At 39.0% G+C, this 25,013-nt stretch overlaps 1 protein-coding gene across 10 annotated transcripts in view; it reads left to right on the plus strand.

Annotated features, from left to right (window-relative positions):
- LOC118206456 (brother of CDO) overlaps positions 1-25,013 on the plus strand; it is a 374,202-nt gene that overhangs the window by 183,980 nt on the left and 165,209 nt on the right. For 8 of the 10 annotated variants that reach the window (XM_035379207.1, XM_035379206.1, XM_035379211.1 and 5 more), the window contains one exon: positions 6,608-6,794. In XM_035379207.1, the coding sequence (XP_035235098.1) occupies positions 6,608-6,794 (187 nt within the window). Of the gene's footprint in view, positions 1-2,908; positions 3,003-6,607; positions 6,795-25,013 lie in introns of those variants that run through there. The other 2 variants (XM_035379212.1, XM_035379215.1) reach the window with 2 other exon arrangements.

Here is a 25,013-nt window from a genome sequence, read left to right on the forward strand (position 1 = left end):
TGATATTAAATTAAATATATATATTAACACCATCTTTAAGTGTGTGAAATCAAAATAACTCCACACCTTGCTTTTACTCCTTTCTTTTCCAGCCATCTATAAAAAATAATTTTAAAAAATCAGTTTTCCAGTTTCAAGCATGTATTTTTATGAATATTATTATTATTGTTGTTGTTGTTATTAATTTGTTATTATTATTTCTTAGTATCTATTCTAGTACATTAATTATATTTTCTTATTTTATTCCTACTACATGATCTCAAAGAGTAAGAATATCTAGCGAGCTTCCCTGTCCATAAGAATTAGGCGGTGAAAATAACTACAATGCGCGCTGACGCGTGACTAGATGACACACTCGCTCGCAATAACGCATTAGCTATTGACACAGCCTCATTATTTATTATATATTCTCAGTAAGTTAGATTAATTATATTTTCTTATTTTATATCTATTACATGATCTCAAAGAGTAAGACATTATCTAGCGGAGCTAAATAGTGAATCAAGTGTAACGTTAGATGAAATTAAATTGACTGGATGAAATACGTGAAAAAAACTACAATGCGCTTTCGTGCAGGTTACCCGCGCTAACTGTTGGTTGATTCACTTCTCCAACAGCAATCCTTCTCTCATGTTATCACGACAAAGCTAGATAACATGGCTTAAAACACTTCTAACATGGATCATTTTATCTGCATTTTTACTGTCTGGTTAGCTTGCTACGATGACGCGTGACTAGATGACACACTCGCTTGCAATCACGCGTTGGCTATTTACACAGCATCATACAGTAGCTAATATCATTATCTCAGATAAAAAAACAAATGTGTGATACATTCAATCACCATTTTATTTTGGCTGGTTTTTATTTGAGAATACAGCGATGCCCTCTGGAAATGTAGATCCTACGCTGCTTATGTGCTCACTGCCACTTCATAAAGGCTTGCTAGCCAGCTAGCTTGCTAAAGTGAACCAAATATGTTAGCTAGCTCGCTCGCTTGATAATGAGGATTGATAAACATAGTGGTCGTATAAACGCATTTAATTAAAAACTTTCACTAAATATACATACCTTCATTGCGGCAATCGAATCTGTGCGGACAAGTCTTGCAGTGGAGAATACTGGATGAGGCACGAGTGACAAACGTCTTATTAGAGAAGTAAGCAGTTCACACTTGTATTAGAGCTCCCTCTACTGGATAATTCTAGTAAATAGCAATTACAACGTTCGAACAGACAAGTACAGATAAATAATCAATGTTTTTTTGTTTATTATACTTATTAAAAATCGGGGCACATCGGCGGCATAACTACCGATCCCGATGTCGTAAAAAAGGAGGCTCTTCTGATATTGCCTAATAAATTGTGAAAATATGTAAAAATCATTTTAAAATTACAACGTACTCTCCTTTACCAGGCATGCAAGAGGAAATAGATGAGGCATTGGTTGATATGGCATTATGCTCATGGAACAGACAACACATTTTAATCTCACTTTAATAATGATTATCATTATCTCATCATTTTGACAAGTTTAAGTTTTACAACTCTTTTTATGAATAGACTCAGTTGGAGAGGGTTTTTAGAAAAATGGCAATGGCATTAATATTCAAAAACTGAAGTGTTTCATTATTTCACTATTGTGAAGAGTACTGACAGGTATATTTATTGACCTGGAGATGTCACTAGAAAGGCCGGTGTCAAATGCTTCATGACACCAACACTTCAATCAACGCAATTGCTTAAACTGCCATTGCTTCAGAAAGATTCACACCTTTAAGACGGTGTGACTGCGCCTTACGGAAGTGAGCAGCAGGATTATATTCCTGCGGAGATAAAGTGGTCTATAATGGCTGCCTCAGAAGAAAGAAAAGGGAAAACGAAAAGCGATTTAAAATTTTGAACCACAGACGGACCGGCATGCAAACAAGAACGCGTTTTTAATTCTAAAGAAACAACGGAATAACGAGGAGACTGACAAAAGGACAGGGATTGTAGCTAACTTGTGGAAAAACAAACTTAGAAATGTGAACTAAACAACGGACTGTCCGTCCAACCGGGACGCCTGCTGGAGCTGGCCGGGCGATGTCAAAGAGCATCTATGTGAATTTTAGGCTTCGGTATGGTAAGCACTTGCTTGAATGTGTGTTGTTCTCAAGTGGGTGGATAATTCTTATGATAGTTTTTTTGTCATAGGGATGCTGTATGGAGTGTTACGGTGGGCCACATGGGATTTTTCCCCCTAAGCGATAAAATGAATATCTCCCAGACATAATGTTGCCTTGTTTATGTCTTTTGATTTGCATGTCTATAACACTCGTCCCCGCATCATCTACTAATGGTGTAGAGTATGGTAACAGTCACCACACAGGAAGCCCAGAAATACATCAGGGAGAATATCCCACAGTGACTGAATCTCATTTTAAAAATGAGATTGAAAATGTAAATGAAAATACATTTAAAAAAAAGACATAGTTGTGTTTTTTTATTTGGGCAGGTAATTTGGCCTGATATGGCATACTGGGGTCAAATCTAGCTTTTTCTCTCCTTAGTATACACGGAAAAATGAAAGGGAGCGATTATATGTGGTAGTAAGTGGATACATTTGTACATTTTGAATTTGCTTTTATTTTTGTGATATCCTTAATATTTAAAGTAATGATTCTCATATGAGCCTGCAGAACAGTTGGCAGCTACTTTTCTTTAAGTGAGGAAGACTTCAATTTTCACAAATATATCACATCTTTAAATGCATCCTAACTACTCTTAGTCATTCTTAACTGATTTGAAGGTATGATAGCCAAGAGGTACAAAAGCAAATTTGCGCAGATGTATATGCACAGCTATACTTACAATACACATTCTTGGTTGGATGTGTATGAACTGCTTCCTTTTCTGTCTGTCTGTAGGAATGTGTCTGAAGAAGATGAGGGCTTCTACTACTGTGAATCTAAAAATGAAAGGGAAACACTGAGATCACAAAAGGTCTTTTTTTGCCAGCGGGTATGAGTCTACAAGCCTTGTATACAGCTATGCATCTAGAGACTTTTTTCCTTGCCATAGACAGTTGGAGAAAAAATATGTGCTCCAACACAAACAGAATTGAATCTGTCTATAAGCTCTATTGTTTTATTTCAAATCCAATGACCTAGGGTACAAAGCCAAAACAAGTAAAAACGTATCACTGTCCCAATACTTCTCCATTTAACTATATGGTCATACAGTCAACATCCATATAAAGCTATTAAGCATATAAAGCTATAATGATCCAAATGTTAATGTATTAGAGCATTCAGCTGTTCAGGAGATGAAAATAGGACATGAAATAGCCATGATTCTTTATTAGGCCTTGCTTGATGTTCCGTCCTTAGAGGACACCCACAAATAAAGTTTTTTGCCAACATAAAACCGTTGCTACAGCTACCCCTGTAATTAAACTATTCATATTACACAGCACTACTCATAGTTCATTGAATCAATGTAGCTGTGACGGCACTCTTCTACTCAGTTGCATAATCACCTTATTAACCCCTTAGCGCACATGCCAAATCTGGCCAATCCTTGCCCATTTAGGGGGTACCCTATTTAAAGCTTGATAACTCCTGATAACTCCAGATGTGAACACCACAGAGACTTGAAAAATGGCTTAAATGAAGCAAGACATTTGTACCATTTACAATACTAACTGATTAGTTTATATTCATAATTTTGGAAGAAATAAAGTGCCACAAATGCAGTTGTCTAGGCAAAAAATCTAAAATTATACAAATGTGCCGCAAATGCAAAAAATTAATTTGCTCTTTTTTAGTTCGCAATGAAATACTGAGAGATTGCATATATACAGCAGGTTAAACTATACATGTGCTGGATTAAAAACTTCTTGACCATAAATTCATAAAATCCAAGGGTGGATAATGAGAACTACTAATGATCTATGAAGCAAAAATTAAGCAGTGTCCCCAGCATCTCCAAATCTATCGAAAATGTCTAAACTATGCATTGCTGTGAATCACAACATATTCACGTATTTTACTATAAATCTGTTTTGATTCAAGAAACTCACTGTTGCATCATTTTCAAGTGGGAATTACAAGCTTTCCATCAGTACAGTGGTCTAAAATAGATAGGGGTCCAGAAACATATACCAAATCTCTCCAAAAATGAATAAAATGCTTTTTGTCCATTATAAAGCATATAAATGAGCCCCTTATGAAGGTTTAAGATGAAACATTGATATCAGATAAAAAAATAATGCAAAAATATTGTCACACAATGGGGAACAGTACCTAAATGTTAACTCTTGTATGTATTTCTATAATCTGTACTCTCGTATGTTTTCTTGTATGGGGATGGGACGATGTGAAAACAATTTTCAACCGTCCACCACGTTTTGGCAATGTTCCAACTCTAACGTCATCACTGTTGCATGCATCACAAAAACTATTGTTGTGCCTTTCCTCTTTGCTAGTGGCTAGCCTTATCCCACGTTGACTACAATAGTTATCTTTCTTACTAGCTGGATGCTCAGTCCCATGTATTAGTGAGGAATAAAACTACTCACAGTCTCTGGAGGCACTCGCAATGACTCGACAGGAGTCCAGTGATTAAGTTGCGTTGTTTACTGGTGAAACTTGGAATATAATGCTGCTTCCGCCTAGCTCCAGCAAGGGTAAGTAGTTATCTAGTAGTTGCCATACAGTGGGTATGAAAACAGCAATAGATCTGACAATCACTTCCGTGTACACACACTACACACTGCATACCGGTCGAATCCTATCGGTCAGACATAAAGCCCATTTAACAACAACGACAATGAAACGAGCTGAACTGCTAGAAGCTACACTGAATAAAGACTTACATTTAGGGGTGGGCGATGTGACGATATTAGATCGTGAACGATTAAAATGCTAGCTAGAGGCTAGCAGTAGTGGTACAAACTTAATACTTTGCAGAATTGCACTTGATTAAAATCTGGTACTTTGGCCCAAATGGTCTCTGTTATTCTTTTTCTTTTAGGTTTTTTTTCCTTGAAGGGCAATATTTTCTTAGGGATAGGGATTTAAGTTTGATTGCACTGTTCATTAACTTGCAAAATAGTCTTAAAAACCAACATGAAAAAGTATCGTGATCATATCGTGGATCGTGATCATGCCTGGAAAAAATCGTGATGTGATATTTTTGCCAGATCGCCCACCCCTACTTACATTACACTATTAAACTACCAACGAACGCTTACATTACAGTGTGAAATATACTGGTATTATAAAATACCACTAACCTATTTAAAGACAATTAATAAAAAAAAAATAAAAAAAAAACATTTTGAGTAGTAATACTTACATAGAAATGATAAAATCGTATATGCGTTCGGTAGATAGAAACAGAGACAATAAATCAATGATACAGTTATATCCGCTTCTGTTTTTCTCCAGAAAACAATGTCAGATAGGTCTATCAGCAAACATATGGCTTAGCTATGCCCAGAAGTCCTCAATAAAAATAGTACTGTCCAAGAAATTACAAAAAATCATTGACAACGTTTCGTCAGGTGCAGCATCTTTTACTGCTACCACTGAGTAAATAGGTAAGTGAATGCGATGATGAGAAAACATTCGGTTACGCTGGCCTATGAAACGCTTTTCCAAAAGCAAAATTAGACATGTTATACATCGTTAGAAAGCTTATTATTCTCACCTACTGAATAAATGAATTTTCAATCAAGCCAGACTGTACTAAAAAGGGCGACAACGCCGTAAACAGCACGTGTGGTATTATGCATAGATATTTTGGAATGTATCGAGTCTTCACAAATGCGTGTATATTTTACGGATTGTCCAAGACAGTATATGACCACTCAGTCTCAAAAGGGACATCTGTAAAATGATATGGTATCATTTTTGAAAACTTTGTCTCATTTATTTTGTTATTCAGTGAGCAGCGTTTTCACTACTCTATTGGCATATCTTAGGGCTATTGTCGGGTTTATCTTGTTGCTATGACGGAATACGATTTTTGAGTGGTGACAAAATATTTTTATGTATGCCCAGATAGACAATATTGTCCATTATGTCATGGGAGGGGGGTGTAGTTGCAGATGAGACTGCAGGGAGGGGGTGCGTGTTAAATGAACGACCAGAGAGACAATGGTGGCACTGCGAAACTCTGTATTCGTCATAGTTGTCATGTATCGTCTACTAATGAAACTAAAACAAAGCGTTTCTGTTTTTAACTCATACTTCGGTTGCAGTAGCACTGAATGTCTGAGTTCAGCAATCTCGGCACGCTGGCGTGCCGGCCACAAGGGGTTTTGCGCTAAGAGGTTAATACATACTATGCTATGGGAACAACATGACTATCTATCAGCTAAAAACAGAGTAATACTGATGTCTGCCCAGGTGCTGAGCAACAACACAACAAAGTACTCCGAACATAAAATAACCAGACAAAATACTTCAGTAAAGCTGCAAATTTAACACTACAGCTTCCTATAAAGAGATGATACTTTGATCTAGAAGAACACCGGAAGATCACTCCATGCTTGATTTTTAAATTTAGTTTGTAAATTTAGTAAAGATAATTTGATATTATTTACACTTCCTCTTTCACAGTGATGGAGTGGAACTTCATTCAGCAGCCCAGCAATGTAACTGTCAGGAGGAAGGATTCTGTTACTCTGACATGCAGACCCCGCCGCAGCAGGCCCCCAGCTCAGGTTTCCTGGTTCAAGAATAACCGTCTCATGAATCCAATGCCTCACATTAGCCTACAGAGCAATGGAGACCTTCTCTTCCACAGGTATGTGTGTATAAACAAACAGATATTCCTTTTGTGAGTGGACCTAATGTGACCTAGGCTACTTCAGTACAGAAGCAGGCTGTGTCTTCAGTCTAAGTATGTGCTGTCTAATAAGCATACTGCATACTGTTTTGTACATATTTATTATCTCCGCCAGGCGGAGCTTGGAGGGGATTGTGCGTTTGGTCACGTGTGTTTGTGTGTGTATGTGTGGGTTTGTGTCTCTGTCCACAGCTAATCTCGCATACTACTGGGCCGATCAGCCTAATATTTCTTGTGCATGCTGACAGCAGGCCAAGGACCTCAAATATTTTGCAAATCGGTCAACGACAAGTATTTTTATTGAAATTAATTTCCATCATTGGCCATTGAAATACATTGAGTCCTAACTCCTCACTCCTCCTAACCGGGCCGGTAGGGGCCACAAGTGATCAACAACTGCTTCTAAAAGGACAGACGCCTGGCGGAGATCTGCACTCTACTGAGTGCACTCCTCTAGTTTTAGTATGTGATGGGCAGCATGCGGAAAATGTCCTTCATACTATTTGCCAACCATACAGTGGAAGTCTTGTGAGATGTCAAGCCATACTCGCATGCTGTTGAAGGAAACCTTCAGCGAAGCTGCACATCATATTTATGGGACCAAAATGGTTTGTTTACTTCCTGAAATGTATGCTCCCAAATATAATCAGCAAAACCCTGGAAATAAGTATATCATCCAGGGATTTTAAGTGCACTAGATTTAGTGACAATTTCACCTACTTACCAACTTCCTCGTCCTGTTTACTCAACAACTATATTCAATTGTATGCAAGTGCACTGATTCAAACATGGCTTTGGTCTGCAGTTTCACGTTAGTTTTTAAGATATAAAAGTCACCACGATATTGTGAAAACTCACTAGCAAAGTCTGGTCCCTCTTCGGGTACTGTGTGTCAGTGGGTATGTGTATCTAAAAAAAACTCTTTCCTCCTCTCTCCCATCCACTAAAAGAAACAGAGAGGTGCTACACTCTGAGTGTTCAGGAAAACATCAAGGAAAATCAGTGGCAGCTTTAAAAATGCAGTATGTAAGTTTGTTTTAGAACACTTAATTTTTGGTTAAATTTCCTTAACATCCCGACAAATAAATTATCAACTTTGAGAAAAAAATCTGGTCTCTGACTGCCCCAGGTGCTGAAATCAGCCACTCCAAATTTCACCTGAATTTTAACAACTAAATCAATTCTCTTCAAGGAGGCTTTGCAGCCTGCCAGTCAATCCTGTTTTGTGTTCACAGCACAGCCACTGCAGGCAGGATGGGGCTACAAAGATAAGAGCAGAGCAGAGATACTGAAGAGAGTGCTAAAGCTACATCTCCAAACAATCCAAAACTCCACTACCTTGTCCTCTTACATTTAAAACCTTTAAAACTATATTTTCAACATTTAGACACACAGATAATGAAAGCCAAGGCATTTTCAAGTAAAATCTAATTAAACCCATTAGTTTGTAGCCACAAAACTGAGGTGATTGTTTGACTGGTGATTGTTTGACTGGTCACAAGCTAGCTAGCCTCCAAATGATGCAAAACTCTAATGTTGTCATCTTACATTTTAAAGCTTCATAACTATATTTTTACTCTGAATTTGGCATGAAGACATACTGACTATGTTATAGTATTGTTATAGTAAAGTAATATGACAGCGAACTATTACAAATCACTATTGATAATGCGCACCATGATTCTCTATGGTAAGGGAGTGTTTCGCTTGGACTAAAAGAGGCTGTTTTAGCAGGACAGAACACTTTTTTTTGCCTCAAACTAAGGCAGGAGATATGCAGCGATTAAAACATTTATTGGCTGTTATGTCAGATCCTTCATCGCATCATGAAGGACCTGGATCCAATAGCTCAGAGCATGGTAATAAATTGAACTCTGACCATATAATCCCCATATAGGAATAGATGGAAATGTTTACATTGATATTGCAGTGCAATTGATTTCCTGTACTATTGTGGAGGGTTAATACACACCATAATAACCCCCTAAAATGTAATGTAAAGCCTATCACGGATTTACCTTTACAATCATTTAATAGGTTTTGCAAGCAAGATGTGCAAAGTCTGCAGAGCTAATCAGCTCTACATGGCTATAAAGCAGGAAAGAGTTATTAAAATGAACTTGAAACAATTCTCAAAATCCAGATGCAATGCAGGGGAAGTTATAGATGCTATGTACATATTAATGTAATTTTGGTAACACTTTACTTGAAGTGGGTCTTATGTAGCACTCATAACACCTTTATAAGCACTACATAATGTGTCATAAGTATTGGCATAGGCATTCATAAAGATTATGACCACTTTATAACAGCAGCCATAAGGTGTAATGATGCACTGAACAGTGAATGTTATGACATTAGTGACATACAGCATCACATGTCAACTGTCAAATGGAAACTGCTATAACGCAAGTGTCATGAAGCCATATGTCTCTTGTCATAAGAAAATCACTATGACACTAGTGACATAAAGCAATATTCTTCACTATAAGAAAACCTGAGGTAAATGGCATGTTGTAAGAAACTGATTTTTGCAGTGTGGTTATAGAATCATCTTGAATAAGTGAAGTGAGATCATAGGAATCATAACCAGTGATAACTACCGATCATTGTTCACATTAAACCCAAAAGAGTGGTATTAGCATACTGTGTACAAATCATTCCTGCCCTCAGTCAGTTATCAAGACTTACACCCCTGCACAAACTCTCCACTCAGCAACCTGGCCATTTGGTTCCTCCCCTCTGTGGCCACAGATCCCACTACCTTTTCTCTTATTGGGCACCCAGTGGGGGCAGTAACAGGCAGTGACTAGGTTTTTGGTGCAATCATTAACTGAGAAAGAGCTCAGTGGAGCTGAACTTGGCTAGCAGCTGTCTGTAATGGTCAGTAATTGTCTGAATCCTGTTACTGTCAGAATGTCCACCAATGATGACTAAAAATACACATACAGAGTTCACCTTAGTTCCTAGAATTTGTCTTACGAACACCCACAATCTGAATACTCAATCCTGAGATTATGGTAGCTCTTTCATTACATTTAGTCACTGTATGGTAGTATAATTAATGATAATGTGAACAATTGTCACCATGTAAACACAACTTGGTAACAACTGGAACTATGTGCCATAAAGCCTATGTAACACTACCATAAGGATATTGTAACACCTGTCATAACCAGTCATGATAGTTATTACAGCTTTTGTCACGTCATAACGCTGCAATGCACTGTTGTGGTTGCTTAAGACAAGTGTTATATCATAATAATTAGGGCTTCTGCGGTGATGTTTAATATGCAATTTTAAAACCATGTCAAATTGTCATAACATATTCATGACCAGTTAATACAATTGCATTAACCATCATTAAGTGCGTTAAACAGTTATAATTGCTTCATGAACTCTTTTACCACTTCAAGTAAAGTGGCATCAATTATAAGTGTCATAACACTTTCATAAACTTCATACAACAGTTTTCATGATAATGAGAATGGACCACAGCCCCCGAGCACAAAGCCAGCCATCTGTATGTTAACCTAGCGTCTTTAATATATTCTATCATCTGTGGCACCGTACTGGACGTGACGGTGCAGGCGGGGCGGCACAGAAATACACAGACCGGAGGTTTGGGGAAAAATAGCCCAACAGAGCCTTTTATTTAACCAAAATTATATACACCAACAAAACCGAACTCAACAACTAAAGTCTGAATTAAATTAAAGTAAAGTAACCGAAATTAGGGGTAGTGACGACCGGGAGACAGCTGAGGGGATCCTTCTTTAAAACAGGAAGAGGGATGTGATCCCGCGTCTCCACTGGACTCCGCGTCTCCACTGAAAGACAATGAAAAAGTTACACACAGGTATTAACAGCCCTTCTGCAGCCCAAAAACCCTCTTCTCAAGGAAGACAAAGGCCTCCTTTTAAGCTCCCAGCCCGTTTCCCTGGAGTGGTGGCAGCTGTGTCGCCTCATTGATTGCAGGTGCGTTGAATGCACAGGAGGGAGTTGGGGAATTTCCAGGTTGCCGCTCTCCAGGGTCCTGTGGCTGGGCTTCATAGGGTGGCGCTGTCCTGGGTCCTGAACAGCTGGCCTGGTGGCAGGTTTGAGCTGATGCCTGTAAGGTTGGGAGGGGCACTGCGGGGGCCTGCCCCGATCCACGCCACACATCCTATTGGCAAAAATGTTGATAATAATTACAGCATTCACAAGTCTGTATAACGTAGTTAGTGCCTCTCCAAAACCTAGCATTCATTGGAGCTACTCAATCAGTCCCCCCGCCATGCCTACCAGACTGCATTTGTTAACAAACAGTCTAATCAAATCACCAACTCCACATTGCATTAATAACATAGGTCACAACTTAGCATAAACATAATAATATTGGCCTAGAGCTAACGTTATTCGTCCTATGAGAATAGCAATAACAAAAAAAAAAAAATGATAATTTAATAATAATAATGAAAATAAGTAGATGACCCATTCAGTCACAAATTCAATATTAAACGTAGGCAAAATAACTAACCCTCCTCATTCAACTTTCCGGGCCTTTATTGCCAGGGTGGCCACTAGTTGCATGTCCATCACATCTCTTTACAGGTCAAGTTCACAAAAAAAAATCATTAGCTAATTTTGGGTCATTGTTTGTTAGTAAAAAAAAATCTAATCAAATAGCTATTGTTGCGTCTCAACATCACCGTATTAACATAAGGCCGCAACTTGGCATAAACATAAAGCTAGCATTAACGTTATAACGGTATAATTTGAACTTTCCAGGCATTTTATCGTCCTAATGACTAGCTCGATAGCCACCGACCGATAACTTAGTAATGTCCATCACTTCTTCTTACGGGCCAGGTTCTTCAGAATTAAATCGTTAGCTTGTATTGGGTCCTTCTTGTGTTGTAATCCTCAAAACTGCTGGGTAGCAGACTCCCTCGCAGTTTCGGAGTAGGCCCCTTGCCTCGTTAAAGGCCGCTTGTTGCTTGCTCACTGCCTGGGTGAAGTCGGGGAGGATGCGAATCCTATCGCCGTGGGCTGTTGTTGCATTTCTATGGCTTTCTTCAGGATTTGCTCTTTTTCAGAAAAGTAGTGGCATCTCATTACAAAGACTCGTGGTGGTTTGTTGTCATCGGTCGGTTTGCTGCGAAGGGTGCAGTGTGCACGGTCCAAAAGCGAGGGCTTCTCGAGGTTCAGTGCATCTTTTAGGAGGCTGGCCACAAACTCAGTTATACGTTTGCCATGTTCACGTCTTTCTTTCACTCCCGTAATACGAATGTTACAGCGACGTGACCTTGCCTCCAGGTCCTCACTTCATTCTCTCAGTGTGGCCAGCTCTTTTTTCATGCCGATAATTTGTTTTTCAAGGGTGGTAATGGAGTCTGAGTGGCCTTCCATTGCTGCCTCCAGCTCAGTCACTGCTTCCACTCTAGTATTAGCATGTTCCACGGCACTTCGTAATTCAGCCCGGAGTTGGTCAACCTGGCTACGGAGCTCTGGAGATTGGGCTACGGCCTTTTCTTCTATTTTTGCTAGCAGGTCTTCTTTGAGTGTATTAATGGCTTCAAGCACCACATGTTGGTCGCTAGCTGTGGTCGTATCTTTCTTTGTTGCGAGTGGAGTTCAGAGCTAGCACTAGTCTCTGCCTCTTTGCGGCCACTCTGGGCCTTGTTTATTTTGTTTCGGTATCGATTCAAAACTTTGTTTCAGACTGTCAAAACCTTGATTGTTAGGCACTTGGTTATCTATAGAAACATATATTATCTAATGTACAAAATAAGAGCAATATGATCGAATTTTAGTATTTCTCGTGAGGAGCTCAACAACACTCCGTCTTTATATGGCGCCGCTCAAACCAGAAGTCACAACTTTTGTTATTATTTTAAGGTAGTTGATCCTCGTTTTCTGTGAATGTTTGTTCTAGCTTAATAAAATTTCATTTTAATCTGGTTGTGAGTTGTACTTTCAGTTGGAGGAATGCATTTTATGTAGGATGAATATTAAGGAATGTCATAAAAATATAAAATGTTTCACATTGTTGCATTACTTTAAAGTTTAGGTAATTAAAATTGTGTTTTTTAGAATGACAAGATTTAAAAGTTTAATAATAAATTTATGGAAACAGAATCACCAAACTATCGGTATCGGCATTGGCTAGTGTTCTTTCCAAATAATCAGTATCGGCCAGAAATTTTCCTAACTGTGTATCCACACACAAAATTTACTGCACAATGCTGTGATAAAGCTGTGGTTCTAGCTATTGCGTGCGGCTGTCAGTAACTCTAAAACAAATTTTTAAATGAGACATCTACTGGATAAATGAGCTATCAATAAATCCAGAATGAACTGAAAAGAGTTACGCTTGTCTATATTGGGAGTGGGGTTTTGAGCATGACAGTTATATCTACCCCTGCTTTTTATTGCCTGTTTATTTCCCCAACAGACTGTTCAAGACAATAAATGACCACTAAATCTTGAAAGGGACACCTTTATGTGTAAAACAAATGGTAAGATTGTGTATTTATTCCATATTTAGTCACAGGTATCGATAGTAGAATGATGTGATATAATTCCACAAAAATTCACTTATTCCACAAAAATTCACTTATTTCACTATTCAGTAAGCAGTGTTTTTTGCCACTGTATTGACATACCTTTGGGATATTGTTGGGTTAGCTATGTTGCCATGACGGAATACAATTTTTTGATGGTGAAATAATACTTTTGTGAACTCCCTATTAGCCATGGTGTCTTGCTTGGGGTATAGTTCCAAATGAGACCTCAGGGAGGGGGTGCTTGTTAAATGAACGACCTACAGGACAATGGTGGTAATTAGAAACTCCATAGTTGGCATAGTTGTGAGGTAACATTTACTAATAAAGCTGGGACACAATTTGTTGTTTCCACTCATAGTTTTGATGTAGTAGCACTCAATATCTGAGTTGACCAATCTCAGGAATACCGGTGTCCTGGCCACTAGGGGGCTTGCTCCTAAGAGTGCGAAAAACCACCTCCCATCAGCAAGAAGGTGGCTGAATTAGCTAACCGGATAGTTTGATAGCCAAGTGTTTAATGCAGGAAAAATTCAGAAAATTCTCCCTCCCTGTCTCCCAAATGGGGACATCACGTTTTTTGGTCACCTAGCATCAAATTCCTGCTAGAATACACTGTATATACCATACTAACTTTTCATGGGCAGATAACTTTAAAATGGTGTATGATTTAATTCAATGCAAATATTGCATGTATTTCCTGCAAAGCCTATCACATTGCACCGTTCCTTTGGGATGTGGTAGATGTGGTGTACTCAATAACGAGACAGCTGCACACGTTTAGAACACGTTTTACTGAGAACCATAGCGCAATGTACAATCACATAAGACATGTATTTCCAGTACATTTTTTAGCATGCGCGGTACAACCAACTCAAAGTATGGCAAATCTATTGGGCCAATCATTACTAAACAAGCATTGTGTTAATACTACACCACATTACCTCCCTTTTTAGTTCAAAGGTAATTCAAAACATTGCTCCACCTAAAAGTACTTTCCATCATTACAGTGCATTAACACTCATCATTATTACTATTAATGTCAACAATAATTATACCTGCTCAATTAACTTTACTGAATGCTGTTAACTCTTTAATAAACTAAAATCAGCAATCAGAGTTTCTCAGAGTTTCTCAGCACCATGTTCAGTCTTGGTAACGCTGTGGCAGCTTTGGGGTACACTTTGAGCGTCTCAAGGTCACCGCAACTGGGTCAGGCAGTTCAGGTACCATGGGTTCCGTTCCTGAACAATCCTCTACCTGCTCGGCCAACTGAGTTGTTTCTTCCGCAGGCACTTGATCTGAAGTATCCGGAGAGTAGCGAGGTCTCAGCTGGTCTCCATGGCATCTGTACACTTGGTCAGTCGTTTCACCTTGCACCTTGTATGACACTGGTCCAATCTGCTGTTTTACTGCTATTGGAATCCATCTGGATTTTCTCCTGCAGTATTACGCAGATAGACCTGTTCATCAATATCAAACTGCCTCTCTGCAGCTTAATTGTCGTGTTCTTCCTTCTGCCGATACTGCTTCCTCCTCACCGTTTCTTTGATGCTTGGTTTCAGGAAGTGTAATCTGGTTCGCACATGCCTCTTTAAGAACAAATCAGCTGGTGACTCTCCAGTCGTGCTGTTGGGAGTTGTGCAATACCGCAGTAGGAAGTGAGTGACCTTGTCCTCAATGCTCAGTTCATCCCTTACCAGCTTTTTCATGCTCGTTTTGGACGTTGAAACATACCTCTCAGCTAAGCCATTTGTAGCTGGGTGTCATGGAGCACCAGTTATGTGTAGGATTCCATTTCTTCTCACAAACTGTTGGAACCCATCAGATGTGAAGGGTGTCGCATTTTCCATGACAATTTGCTTGGGAACTCCATATGACACAAACAATCTTTTTAGTCTTGTGAGGGTTGCTGTAGAAGTTATTTGTGCCATTTTGTAAACTTCCAGCCATTTTGAGTGCGCATCAACCACGATCATGAACATGCTATTCTAGAATGGCCCTGCAAAGTCAATGTGGAGTCTCTTCCAAACATCACCAGGGAACTCCCAGGGGTGTAGTGGGACTTGGCATGGCATGCGTTGTTCCAGTTGGCACGTCTCACACTCCTTGCAGACTGTTACCACGTCCATGTTGATTTTAGGCCACCAGACATATTGTCGTGCAATTGCTTTCATCTTTACAATGCCAGGATGTCCGGCATGGATCTCTTTTAGCACTACTGTTCTCTGTTTTGCAGGTGCAATCACTCGCTGTAGAACTCTGTCCAGGTTCCTCAGATGTTCAGATTTGTCCCTGCCCATGTTACTGTGTCATAATTCAGACTTTCTCTTCATTGATAATGCTATTAAGATTGAAGATTGAAGATTGTATGACTGTAGGGCAAATTTTATATACACAAACCCAGTAGCTCACAGCAGATCCAATTTCTGATTGTTTTGTGCTGACATGAAATTCCATGTTAACTCCCATACTAAATTAACAAATAATAAAAATGCTGTTAATGCTTCCTTTATTTTAAGTCAGATAATGAAAACAATTTAAGAAATAAATCAATAAAAAAGTTGAAGATCACGTTACCACACTTCATGACGTCAGTCAGTGGAGCAGGGAGGGAAAACTGAATAATATGATTTCATTGAATTTGAGGAATTCAGTTTTATTTGTATAGTGCGTTTTACTGAGAACTGTCACAAAGATGCTTTATAGAGTAGCAAAAGCAAGAGACCGAGCAAACAGAGCAAACGCCAGACCTGAACGCCCAAATAGTAAGTACATGAGGTAAAAACTCCCAGTGGGGAGAAAACCCACAAACGGTGGCAAGAAAAAATTCCCCAATGGGAAGAAATCTCGAGAGGAACCCAGCTATAGAGGCAGTGCCCATCCTCCACTGGTCAGCCTGGTGTAAAGTAGCAGTAGAATGGAATGTGGCAGAAGTGCTATAAGGGATCTTTCAAATAGAATGGGTTAAGCAGGTCACAGCTGAGGTGAAAGCAAACAGGAATAATAGAAATAGACCAAATGGTATAGTTTTGTACAGTACAGTTTAGTGCAGCTGGGTGACGGATCTCAAGCTCCAAGCTGTGTCAAGGGATGGTCAGGGGAGGAACAGGGCTGAACAGTCCATGACCATGGAGTGATCCCGTAGCCAAGGAAACAGGCTGGAGCAGTCTTTGAACTCACGGTGAGGTAAGGAAAGAGAAACAGAGAAGACAAGGTTAAGGCCAGCATGACACTTTAGGCTAAGCTAACTAGAGTGTCCGCTTCATAAAAGTGAGCTTGACACTTAACGCTACGCTCCCTACCCAGGCTAGACACCCATGTGAACAAAGCAATCTTGGAGGAGAGTAAGGAATAAGTAACTTACTAAAATAGTCAGGGGCTAAACTTTTTCAAGCTTTATTTGTTAACAACAAGATCTTATAGTAAATCCTAGATTTGACAGGAAGCCAGTGAAGAGATTTAAGCGCTGGACTGATATGTTCCCATTTCTTAGTTTTGGTAAGGACCCTAGCAGCGACATTCTGTGCAAGTTGGAGACGTTTCAAGGCCGAGTTGCTGCAACCTGACAATAAAACATTACAGTAATTAAGCCGAGAGGATACAAATCCATTTTTTCAGGATCCTGGAGGGGCAACATCTTCCTTAATTTAGATATGTTATTTAGGTGGAAGAAGGCCACTCATTACTTTACATTACAGGCATTTAGCAGAAGTTCTTATCCAGAGCAACTTGCATAACTTTTACATTATATTATTCGTATGATATAATTAATGTGGGCCTGAAAGCAGAGATCTGAACCAAAAGTTGCGCTAAGGTTTTTAAAGTCGTACTGAAATTTGAAATACTGTATCATTATTTATATTCTATACCATTGCAAAATTGTTTTAAAATGGTTTTAAAATGTTTTTTTAAATAATATAAATGTATACTTTTGGACATATCACAAAAATGTTACTATCATGTTACTATGGAGGTCCGATACTGCGTGGGCAGCGTCGAGGGCGTACTCCTTGCGTTTTGAGTGACAGCTAGTGGACGGACCGGCTGAGGCTACAGCTAAAGTGACCGCTGGTTTTTCACATGGCGCGCAGAAAAATACTTAAAAAATAAATTTTAAAATGACAAAAAAGTAGACAGGTGAAGTCAACATTCCCTCCCAGTAGGCTAGTACAATGAACTCAGACGAACTCAAATTACGATGGTGGGAAAAAAAAATAAACGTGCGGAAGGTGTGAAAATGTTGACTGTGACAGCCATGAAGATAAAATAATAGGGTGACAGGCTACATTTCAGTAGATAGGTTAAGCTAAATGAGTTGTCATATTGCACAAAGTCAACAAATCTCCATAGCTAGCTAGATAAATAATATTCGGCTTTCCTGAATTGTTGCTTTATTTCGTGTGATAATTATGTTGATGCTAAGATTGCTTTTCAGCTATGCCAGCTAACATTAGTGAATGTAGCTGTTAGCTATCCTCCTTGTAAGCCAGGCGAAGGTAATTCATACACTCAGTAATTATACATCCAAAATATAATAATGTAAGAATCTTACTTTGTGTTTATCCTCCATACTGTGCTTGATCGAATTGTGGGGACTGCTCCAGGGTTCAGTCGCAGTTCTTTGCAAAATCCACTCTGTTTTTACGCCCAATTCAAAAAGTCATCTGGTTTAAAATGCAAACTGCAGACACTAATGAACCTGATAAAAATTCTACCCACTTGTTTTTTACATTTATGTCCTTCGGGATTGCGTGTAGTGAGTCACTATTTCTGCATCTACACAACAGTGGCGCTTGCAAGGTGCCATGTTTGCCAGATTTGACAGTGTCTAATGCAGCCTAGCCCTCAATGTCAATCATAAGCAAATGCATGCTGTGATATGCTGCATGCAAATGAGACCGCTTCCTGATGTCATGAAGCGGCAATTTTTATGTGGGTTCCCCACATAAATACCCGCAACAGCCACAGACTCTCAGCCCTTAAAACATTCATTCCAGTACATTCTGACCCCATTTCAACAGACAGAATTCATTAACCGCCAGTAGAGACTATATATATAATGACCAGCCAAGACACAAGCTGCAATAGAACCAGGCTTTCACTGAGGCTTCCGTGACACACACATACACACCTCGAGCACAGGGGGAAAATATGTAGACTCTCGTGGTATCACATGAACTAAGGTGTTAACATAAACATGACCACGTACCGCTGGTCGGTACTGGTGAACAACTTCACATTGTCCACACAGTAAAGCCCCAGACTAAGGGGATTTTGCATTTTCTCCTTCTTCTTCTGTTCTTCTTCTTTTTTCTGCCTCCTAGCCCACAAAGAATATGTCTCCCCATTGGTCATTTTACATACACCAGCCAATCCTTCATCAACAACAGCCAATCAAAATGTCACATGCACATGCAAAATGGACATATCTTTTTACCCAAGAAAATTGCCAGTCGCTACAGCTAGTCACTTTGTGGCTCAGTGGTAATGTGACGGTCTACAAATCGTTGAGTCACAGGTTCAAGCCCCACCTGAATCAAATTTCTTACTTGCTCACTAATAATTGTCTTTTATTCCTCAACTCTTGCTATTGCACCACATCTACCCGTCGTTCACCGAACGTATACACGGCATTATGACATACCATCTACACGTTCAGTTAACCTCCTACAATATCGCCAGGCCATATGGATACAAACGGGGAGCTCTGCTGTGCTGACCTATCTTCTTTAAAACCACGGACACATTTCACCAAAAAATTTCACACTTTTAAATAGCTTCATGGTGGCGCACTGCCAAAGTAAATGACTGTGAAACGTATGATCGAATCCCGCCTCGTCCTCACTGGCAAATCTTTTCGTATCTTAAACTAGAATTTTATTAAAATTAAATTGCTAACTAATAATTGTCTATTGCTTTTGCACTTATCAGAATATCAAAACTCACTCACAACCAGCCATTTGCATTTCATGATGATAAATGTATTGATTTCCTTAAAGTTACACCAACTCACCACTGTGGCGTTTCTAGTAACTACATTTCTTCACTTGGCTACTGTAAAAAACATTCTTTTCAGCAAACGCCACGTTTCTACATTCATGTTACCTCGCCCTGTTCTCTATGTACCATACAAACAATTACTACATATGAACTGTCTGCAACACCCCATTAAAACATTACATTTTAAAACATGACTCATTCATAATAATAACTACTAGTGCTGAACGTCAGAAAAGTACATTTATACTACAGTTTCGCTGCACAATTTTCCTCATACCGTCTGTTTTATATACTGTTCAATAAGGAAACTCACTCGTGGTTACTTTATTTTATTTGCACTGTAGTGTGTGATCATGTCAGACTACACCTACATGCCCATTCTGCTAACAACATATTGTTTCAACTACTCAATTTCATAATTTGTCCTAATTTTTCTCGTACTACTGTTATTTTCTAATATGCAAAGATTGCTGGGACATGTGTGTGCTGATATTCTCCACTGTCTAGCAGAGCAAAACAGCGAAGATGACTCCTATCGACAGTTAAGCGTATGAAAACGCCTTATAAACCTTAGAAACACTGAAAGTGCATCTCAACGAAATAACAGAAAATGGAGCAGGCCAGAAGGGTACACAAGTTGCAACCTACGGAGCTCAAATTCTACAAGTTTGCTGATAATTTTGTCAATGAAGGCTCGTTGGATGGCCGTCAGATGAGTGAGTACATACACTGGGGACATTTATGTTCATTTTATAATGGTGCAAGCTTCTTTTATACTTACGCCACTGCACCCTTTGCCACAGCCATTGTTTTACATATATCGCAAAGTGAAAGTGCTGAACAGTGCACGTTCTTCAGTACAAATTCACACAAGGATAGTCATAATCCACAACCATTTCTTAAATTTTACACCCAGGTCCACTCCGCTGTTAATCATCACAAATCATGTCCTCAACTTGCCCCCCCCCCCCCAAAATCTCGCTCTGCTTCCCAATCAAACCAGTCTACATCCGGCACTGCCTACACTGTATGCGTGTTTGCATGTATGAATGTGTACGCATACTTATCTACATTTATAAGCATTACTGTTCTCACTTTCTTATAACAAACACTTAGCAAAAAGAAATGATATCTCATAAAAAACACGTTTTCAACGTACAAAAATGGCAAGTTACTCACACATACAAAGTACTGTCTATTAATGTCAAGTGCAGTATCAGATTCCTGAATTTGCTAGCCCGCAGTGCTAGAAAGCAATTAATCATCTCACTGTAACCTGAGTCAAAAACGGTCATGTTGGTGTGGTTATCTTGTAAAATTCATGACGAAGATCATAGAACAAAATATATCTAATTATCCTGTCAAGATAGATAATTATCCAACCTGATCTAATTTGTCTAATATTTTACTAAACATATTGAAACCCACCCCCCTTGGGAAAGGTGGTAATAATATGAAAGTGTGTCCTCCAAGCAACCAATGACAGCTCGGACCTCCCACTCACTTGGCCAGGTATTTTAGTTAGGTGACTGAAAGGGCTTGTGAATAGATGTATAAGCTATAATACCATTCCATTCCTGTGTTGTCTGACACCTCAAAGTGATCCCTTCTAGCCTTGTGGATGTATGTACAATAATCACACTGCATGCACATCTTACCTGTCACCTCTTTATGCTGTTATCACCAAACTTAATTTTCATAATTATTTCATATTAAAACTTATATTTTTATATACTTGCTTGATTGTGGTTCCTCTCTCATGTGTCATGGAAATTACACTAAACTAGCCAAAGCATAGTTATATAAAACAGGTTTTCATTGGTTCACTTTTCCGGATACAGATATAGATTTAGACAATTCCAGTTATTGTACTGCGTGCCTAAATCTCACAAACAGAAAAGCTTTGATGGGTGTTGTGGAAATGACGCTAAACTATATTCCTTATATATATTATTGAGATCTCAAGGGAAGAAATCCAGCTGCTCTCAGATAGGACAGTGGAATTTGTTCAAAAAATTGTTTGTCCATATCATATTTCTTTACATTTCCAGCCAAAGTATAGTTACAGTTGAGGCCAAAAGTTTGCATACACCTAGGCTAAAGATATTTAAACTCAGTTTTTCACAACTCCACACATTTCATTTTACCATAAATTTTTTAGCAAGTCAATTAGGGATTCTACTTTGTTCACATCAAAGGTAATTTTAAAACAGTCGATTAGAGACTGATTTATTTCAGCTTTAATTCACTATATCAGAATTTCAGTGGGTCAAAAGTTTACATACACCAAGTTGACTGTCACTTTAACCAGTCTGGAAGATTCCATAAATTGATGTAATGACTTTTTAGAAGCTTCTGATTGGTCAATTGTCATAATTAGGAGTTTATTAAGAGTTCATTGGCACCTGTGGCTGTGTTTAAGGGCCTACCTTTAGAACCACTGCCTTTTTGCCCTTGATACCATGGGAAAATCCAAGCAACTCAGCCAAGACCTCAGGAATAAAATTGTGGACCTCCACAAGTCTGGTTCCTCCTTAGGAGCTATTTCCAAACAACTGAAGGTACCACGAGCATCTTTACAAACAATTGTATGCAAATATAAAAATCTTGGGACCACACAGATACTGCGTCGTTCAGGTAGGAGGCACAAATTAACTCCCAGGGCTGAACGAATCTTGGTCCGAAAGGTTCATCTGAACCCCAAGACAAGAACAACTGGTGAAGGAGTTGGAGGCATCAGGTACAAAAGTATCTACATCCACCATTAAGAGAATCCTACATCGCCATGGTCTCGTGCAAGGTTGTCGTGCAAGGAAGAAGCCCGTACTCTAAGACCAGCATAAAAAAGCCAGAATGAAGTTTTCAGGTGATCACCAGGATGAAGACCAAGCCTTTTGGAAGAGTGTTCTCTGGTCAGATGAAACAAAAATTTAACTGTTTGGCCATAATGATCAGCGCTATGTATGGAGGAAAAAGGGTGAGGCTTTTAATCCGAAGAACACCATCCTAGATGTGAAGCATGGGGGTGACAGAATCATGTTGTGGTGGTTTTTTGCTGGAAGGGAACTTGCACTTCAGAAAATAGATGGCATCATGAGGAAGGAGGTTTATCTATAAATACTGAAGCAACACCTCAAGATATCAGCTAGAAAGTTAACTTGGTCGCAACTGGGTCTTCCAGCGGGACAATGATCCTAAGCATATTTCCAAAGTTGTAATAAAATGGTTTAAAGTCAACAAAGTGAACGTATTGGAGTGGCCATCACAAAGCCCTGACCTGAATCCCACATAAAATTTGTGGACTGAACTGAAAAAGCGTGTCCGAGCAAGGAGGCCCACAACCCTGACTGAGTTACACCAGTTCTGTCAGGAGAAATGGGCAAAAATTCCGGCAAAATATTGTGAGAAGCTTGTCCCCAAGCGTTCGATTCAAGTTAAGCAATTAAAAGGCAATGCCACCAAAAACTAACAAAGTGATATGTACATAAAAGCTGAAATAAAGTAGATACCCTATCTGACTTGACACAGGAGATGTATGGTAACATGAAATGAGTGAAGTTGTGAAAAATTGAGTTTGAATGTCTTTAGCCTTGGTGTATGTATACTTTTGGCCTCAACTGTAGGAATTCAGCAAATTCAGAGATAAATACGGGGCTGTTTTTTGGGGGAAAATAACCAGTGATATGTAATACAGGAATATCAAACTTGGGTATCATCGCAAGATTTGGCAAGATATTCAAAAATATAGAAATCACAAAATGACACTTGTTTGTAATCATATGTGTCTAAATAAATACTTTTAATACCACCACCTTTCTTGTGTCGCCTTGATGCATGTGAAAATGAACAGAAAGGAGGACTTGTTTCTTTGAGACAGGCTGTAGCGTCTGGGCCCAGCCAAGTTTCGGTTAGGAGCGTAACATCAATCTTATGCTCATCAATAATATCACTAACTATAATAATATCACTAACTGTAAATGTTTTTTGATGTCAGTAATCTTATGTTTAAAAGTGAAAGTTTGAGGGGGACAGAGGAAGTAACAGTTGGTAGATAACTTTTCAGCAGTGGGACTATTATTAAATTGCTCAGGTTGACTCCATGGGAATTTTTTCTCTGATCAGTTTGTCTTAAACCAGAACTGACCGACTGTATGGACTGAATTACATGATCATCAACAAATCTGGGAATACACACAGTTTCAGTTGGGGGGTAGCTAGTTACTGCTTCACTAAGGCTTATGGTAGACATGGGCCATAATTAGATGTGTTTTAGTGCATTTTTTAGGTTTCCTGTTAAAAGGGCAGTACCCCTACGGAAAAACCTTTGTCTCTCCCAAAACAAATTCAAATTATCAATGAAACCAACATTGTGAGTAGCATACCAAGTTGTAAGACATGAGTTTGAGAAGAGCCTGCTAAAAGCTTTGCATTCTTACCTGAAAACAGAGAAGGAGGCCTGATATAGTGTCAGCAAAGTGAGGATTAACTAAAATATGTTACATTTCTGAACCCAGCAGTTTTAACCACTGGTTTGATGTCTGGCACTCTAAATACCGAACACAAGTGCAGGAAGTTAAAACTCCTCATTTATCCAACATTCTAAATAAATTTATTTTATTTTATTTGGTAATTTTTCTCAAAGATATCAATTAAATCGCCAAATTCATTTATAGGCAGAGCAAAATGTTGGATCAACATTTACCAAAATGTACAACTCAAAAACAGATTAGAATGTATTAATTTACAACAAATATTCACATCTAATCTAAAGACAAGGTTCAACTACCTTAATAAAAATGCAGACATGGACATGTTTCAGTCAGCAGGAGAAGAATGAAAGAAAATAACCAAACCACACTGTGTTTGTCCCAAAGTAATCCAAGGATGGGGCACGGCTGAAATTCAAAAACCAAAAGGCATCAGGATATTCAAAAAGACCAGAGATGAAATGTAGAGAATCAGACCTAGATGTAGGACTCAGGTGCCCACTTCCAACTAACAGCTAAACTAACCAACCAACTAACTGACTTCTTCCCAAGTCGCCTCAACAAAAAAAGAAGTTTCACACTTTATCTGTGTAAAAAATAGGGTGGGAACACACCCCCTCTGGCAGGGCTTCTGTTTATGGACTCCAGCGGCAAGAACTAACCATGCCCACGAGTAGATGTCAGGCCTATATGTTTGAAAGATCCCACACAAGATGTGGACTGATAAATAAATATTAAATAAAAACAAATAAATTAATAAATAAAAACTTTAAAAATGGTGAAAATCAACGATAAAACAACAAAGCAATTGGGTGGGGGTAGGGCCACATTTACCCATCTTGAGGCCCTGGGCTACGCAACTCAGAGGCCCCCCTGCCGCGGCGACGCACACGCGCACGCGAAGATACGCAACACATAACAACCCCATAATAAGCCAGTGCAAAGAGGCCATGGGAAAATACACACCAACGCCATACAAAAGAACGCCAATTATAGTCATACTGCAGACACACAACGGCAGGATAATCAAAATTCGAGCAGTTTTATCACACAACAAACAGTCCACAAAAGAAAAACAACATTCTAATTCTATTTGTATGAGAAATACATATGGGCATCGCTGAATAGAATATCGTAGTCAT

This window comes from Anguilla anguilla, chromosome 10, assembly GCF_013347855.1.
Source record: "Anguilla anguilla isolate fAngAng1 chromosome 10, fAngAng1.pri, whole genome shotgun sequence".
Taxonomy (NCBI): Eukaryota; Metazoa; Chordata; class Actinopteri; order Anguilliformes; family Anguillidae; genus Anguilla; species Anguilla anguilla.